Source organism: Gekko japonicus, unplaced genomic scaffold (assembly GCF_001447785.1).
Source record: "Gekko japonicus isolate JY-2015 unplaced genomic scaffold, Gekko_japonicus_V1.1 scaffold1556, whole genome shotgun sequence".
Classification (NCBI taxonomy): Eukaryota; Metazoa; Chordata; class Lepidosauria; order Squamata; family Gekkonidae; genus Gekko; species Gekko japonicus.
This window is the reverse complement of record NW_015173718.1, coordinates 217,380-222,690: the sequence shown is the minus strand read 5'-3', so window position 1 is coordinate 222,690 and position 5,311 is coordinate 217,380. Positions and strand designations below refer to the sequence as shown.

Sequence of the window (5,311 nt, the reverse complement as noted above, 5' to 3'; positions counted from 1 at the left end):
TGCGCCGCGTCTGGTTACGGGCTGGTTATGCGCGTTTGACTGGGATGTGAGTTTAGATCCCTGTCTCTCTGTCTCCACCGTACCTCCCTCGCAGGATTGTGGCGAGGACAAAATAGGGAAGGGAGAACCCCGAGCTCCTTGAAGGAAGGGTGGGATAGAACAGCGCTAGACAGCTGTCCAGTGACAGTAGTGTGAACCGGCACCTTAGAACTTTAGCACTCACCAGCAGTCTTCCACTCACCAGCTATTCCCAATAGCAAACCACACAATTCAGTCCAGTGGTAACTATTTACAGGAAGTTTATTTACAGTATATACAGCTCTCGGACAAAGTGCTTCGCCAGCTTCCATATAATGCACAAGAACACTGTACAGAGGTACATTTCTATCTATATACTTATGTCAGCCAATCAGCACAGGGCTGACTCACTGTGACCCTGTCTTTGCCCAGACATGTCCAAACTGGCTAGATCTGGTTTGCAGCATCTGTCAGCTGTCAGATCAAGAAAATCTTAATGCTGAAGATTACATACCGACATACCTTAGAGTAGCAGCGCTGGGAAGACCCCTGCACCTGGGCCCTTAGGGAGGGGTCATGGCTCAGTGGAAGAGCCTCTGCTTGGCATGCGGAAGGTCCCAGGTTGGATCCCTGGCATCTCCAGGTACAAAGGACCAGGCGGTAGGTGATGTGCAAGACCTCTGCCAGGGGCCCCGGAGAGCCGCTGCCAGTCTAAGTAGACAGTCCCAACCTTGATGGGCCAGTGATCTGATTCAGTACAAGAAGAAGAGGAGATTGGATTTATACCCTGCCCTTCACTACCTGAGGCAGTCTCAGAGCTCTTACAATCTCTTTTCCCTTCCCCCTCCCCACAACAGGCACCCTGTTAGGTAGGTGAGGCTAGAGAGCTCTTTTGAGAACTGCCCTTGGGAGAACAGCTCTGAAAGCACTTGTGACTGACCCAAGGTCACACCAGCAGCTGCCTGTGGAGGAGTGGGGAATCAAACCCGGTTCTCCCAGATAAGAGCCTGTGCTCCTAACTACTACACTAGCTTCATGTGTTCCAGAGAGCTGCTTCCTGCTGGAGGGAGACACAACTGAGCCAGACAGACCAGTGATCCCGCACACAATAAGGCCGCTTGGCACTTTCAAAGAGAGCGGCCGATGGGGAAAGCCTCCCCTGCAGGTTTTCATCGTGACACAAAGGAGCTGCTTTGGGTCTTCATTTGGGGAGAAAAGTGGGGGTATAAACGAAGTGCCCTGACCTGGGTGGCCCCGGCTAGCCCGATCTCATCATGTCTCGGAAGCTAAGCAGGGTCGGCCCAGGTTAGTACTTGGATGGGGAGTCCACCAAGGAAGCCCAGGGTTGCTACGCAGAGTCAGGCGATGGCGAAACCACCTCTGCTCACCACTTGCCTTGAAAACCCGACGGGGTTTGCCATAAGTCGGCTGTGACTTGACAGCACTTTCCACCATAAGTAAATAAATATGTCTGCAATTTGGTTCCTTTTCCTCCTTGATGGTTGGGAATTCTCCTGTGGCTGCTTGGATGTAGGGTTGCCAACCTCCAGGTGGTGGAAGTCCAGTCAAAACATCCATGACAAAAATGACGAAGAGTCAATTATATATATGTGTGTGTGTGTGTGTGTGTATGTGTGTGTATGTTTACTATAACAGTAGTGATTCTCTGGAAAAATCTCTTCTATTCTCACTCTCACGCAACGGATTTCACGCAATAACAAATGCCCGTTTCACATAGATTGCTTTATCTGAGCGTGTAGTAATTGTAATTGTAATTACTACATGCTCAGATAAAGCAATCTATGTGTAACGGGGATTTGTTATTGCGCAAAATCCGTTGTGTGTGAGCGAGAATAGAAGAGGTTTTCTAGAGGATTTTTCGGATATATATATTATTATTTTTTTATTGACTCTTCGTAATTTTTGTCACGGATGTTTTGGTTGGACTTCCACCTCCTCCTGTGATCTCTCACCTTTGGCTTCAACCTCCAGGTGGTGGCCGGAGATCTATTCATGTGAACAAAATGGCCGCTTTAGAAGGTGGACTCTATACCATTATACTGCCACCGAAGTTCATTGCCTCCCCAAACTGGGGGTGGCAACCCTATGGAGCAGCCAGTTTGGCATCCAAGGATTGGAAGTTTTTGAGGACTGGCCCTGTTTGAGAGGAAAATGAGGTGCTGCTCCCACATGAATATGTTCTTGACATCCACAGACTCTTCGTAATTTTTGTCACGGATGTTTTGGTTGGACTTCCACCTGTGATCTCTCACCTTTGGCTTCAACCTCCAGGTGGTGGCCGGAGATCTATTCATGTGAACAAAATGGCCGCTTTAGAAGGTGGACTCTATACCATTATACTGCCACCGAAGTTCATTGCCTCCCCAAACTCGGGGTGGCAACCCTATGGAGCAGCCAGGAGATAGGGGAAGCTGCTGTCTCACGCTCAAAATTAGTTTGGCATCCAAGGATTGGAAGTTTTTTAGGACTGGCCCACCCGCCTTGTTTGAGAGGAAAATGAAGTGCTGCCCCCACATGAATATGTTCTTGACATCCACAGCTGCTGACTTCTAAGTATCGGTTCCCTGTACGCTCTGGCAGCGACTACCTTTGACTAGTCAGGCTGGATCAGCTGCTGCCAGAGCAAACGAGGAGCTGAAGTTTATATTAACGGAGGGCGTTTTAATCCTTAGCCTTCTCGGAATGCTATAACCTAACCTTATGTGTGCGTTTAGGAAAAATATCTGCCAGGCTTGTCCTACCTTTCTGCTAATCTAAACAGCATCGTGATGCCCAGTCCGCAAACTGGGCCATGAAGGCTGAGTTCTCTGGTCATTCACTTCTGATTTCTCTGTTGTTGGCAGGTACACTTTCAGAGAATGGCCAATACCCTGGCATCTGAACTCAAAACATAACAGGAAGAGATTCTACTTTCTGAAAAACGTCGAGCCTTTTAATAGGTAAAACAGGGAGCCCGTATCCTTCTGTTGTTGTTTTTGCTCTCCCTTGTCTCAGCCGATTTGCCGCCTTCTTGAAAGAGGAGAACAAAATGAGCTCTATCGTTTCTTACTTATTACTTCCTTCTGGTCATTTCTGGTGGTTCTTATTTATGTTTTTTTTAACCTTTCAGGCTGCGCCTTGAAAAATATCTACGCGATCAATACAAGGCGAAAAGAAGGGAGCAAACCAATCGGAGGAAGCTGCTGAAAAGGTACCCTCATCTTGCCGCAAAGTCTGAGAGTTAACGTGGAGTTGAAAGTGTTCCGTGTTTGGTAGACTAGCTGGCATGACAGAGTCACCCTGAGCTGCAGTGTGATACAGATCCTGTTTCCAGTAACTGGCTGTAAGTGGACAAATACTCTGTTTCCAGTAACACCCTCGGTGTTTGTTTTTTCTTACCAAAATAAAGTTGCTCCATTTGCCTATGAAGTATTTTATTTATATCCTCCCTTCCTCTCCAGTGGGGGTCCCTAAACAGCTTACGTCCTTCTCCTCTCTTCTGTTTTATCCTCACAACAGCCCTGTGAGGTAGGTCAGGCTGAGAGTGTGTGGCTGGCCCAAGGCCCCCAGCAAGCCTCCATGGCAGAGGAGGGATTCAAACCTGGATTTCCCGGGTCCTAGCCCAATTCTAACCAGTATACCATGCGGGCTGTCATTCACTTACGGATTTACTTCAGGGAGTAGGTTTTGATACCCCACTTTTCTCTACCTTAAGAAGTCTCAAAGCAGCTTACAATTGTCTTCCCATTCCCCTCCCCACCACAGGCACCTTGTGAGCAATGCTCCCTCTAAGCTGTGGAGTCTTGTGAGCAAAAATTGTACTTTGTGAGCAGGGCCGGCCCCAGGTATTTTTGCACGCTAGGCGAGGACACCTTCTGCCCCCGCCCCCCCCCCCGGTCCGCCCACCAATTTCTGGTGTCCCCCCCCTTCAGGCGCCCTCGCAGCCGCCCGGGACCGTCCCTCCCTCCCAGCAGCCTCTCACTCCCAGCAGCCCCGCTGGGGCACCTCTTTCAGCACTGAACGCGGTCACGGGGCAGAGAAGCCACACGGAAACACGGGGGCAAGCCCACCACCACCACCTGCAAAGCGGACCGGAGCGGGGTGGCCCTGCGGAGCCCGACTACCGCCTGGGGCTTGGTGAGCTGGGGCACAGCACAAGGGAGGAGCCTCCTCCGCCAGGCTACGCCCCTGGGCCGGCCTCTGAGCCTCTGCCGGGGCGAGGAGAGGCGGGGCCGGAGGGGGACAGAGGCTGGCCGGGGCACGAAGGGAGGAGGAGACATGCTTTCCTGGCGCTCTGGGCGCTGAATCCTGGGCTGATTGGAAGCGGGTGCCTGAAAGTTTCAGGTCACTTCCATCGTGCATTCCAGTCTTTCTATATTTTGTAATCGGTTTTGTCTGGTCTCTTCCCGCCCCCACTTTACTGCAGGGAGAAGGCCAGATAGGGCGCCTCTGCGGAGGGGCATTGCGGTCGAGTGAGGCCAGTGGGTGCCAAGGCGCCTGGGGAAACAGCGGCGCCCTTGGTTTCAGCGAGGCACAAAGGATCCAGCGGGAAGGGGCATGCTGTTGAACGGGCGCCCAGAAAGCCATGCTGGGGGCGGACAGCGGCCTCACTGTGCCCCTCGGAGATCTGCACCCTAGGCCGTCGCCCTAGTTGGCCTAGTGGAAGAGCCGGCCCTGTTTGTGATCTACTGGCATTAAAGTTGTGAGCTACTGGCATTAAAGCTACTGCATAAATTAGTTTGCTCCGGAGCCATCCTTCCTGAGCTAATACAAAAATGTGTGAGATGGAGGCTAAAAAACTGTGAGCTACCTCACACTAGCTCAGCTTACAGGGGACACTGCTTGTGAGATAGGTGGGGCTGAGAGAGTTCTGAGAGAACTGTGAGTGGCCCAAGGTCACCCAGCAGGCTTCCTGTGGAAGAGCAGGGAATCAAACCCGGTTCTCTAGTTTAGACTCCACCCCTTTTAACCACTACACCACACTGGCTCTGCAATTTAAACATGATAGATAGCTGCACTGATCCACAGAAAAAAACAAAACTCATATAATGTCTTTTATTTGTTGTTGTTAGCCATTCAGTCGTGTTCGACTCTTGGCGATCCTATGAACCCGCTCTCTCCACGTTTTCCGATCTTGTACTGTTTCTTTGAGTTGTTCCACGCTCAGGTTGGTGTCGACTTTTATGGTGTCTAGCCACCATGTTCTTTTATTAAGACCAACCAAAATGTTACAAATGTGAACTTTCAATGTCTCCGGAACCCGTCTGCAAGTTGGATGTTCAGTACAAAATGG

General features: G+C 50.6%; 1 protein-coding gene across 1 annotated transcript in view; it reads left to right on the top strand.

Annotated features, from left to right (window-relative positions):
• The window catches only part of MRPL47 (mitochondrial ribosomal protein L47), a gene marked incomplete in the record, with an annotated part of 10,654 nt that extends 7,214 nt beyond the window's left edge, over nucleotides 1-3,440 (top strand). The window contains 1 exon segment of the mRNA XM_015423351.1: nucleotides 3,149-3,440. Within this exon segment, the coding sequence (XP_015278837.1) occupies nucleotides 3,149-3,263 (115 nt within the window).
• Between the last annotated feature and the right edge of the window lie 1,871 nt (nucleotides 3,441-5,311).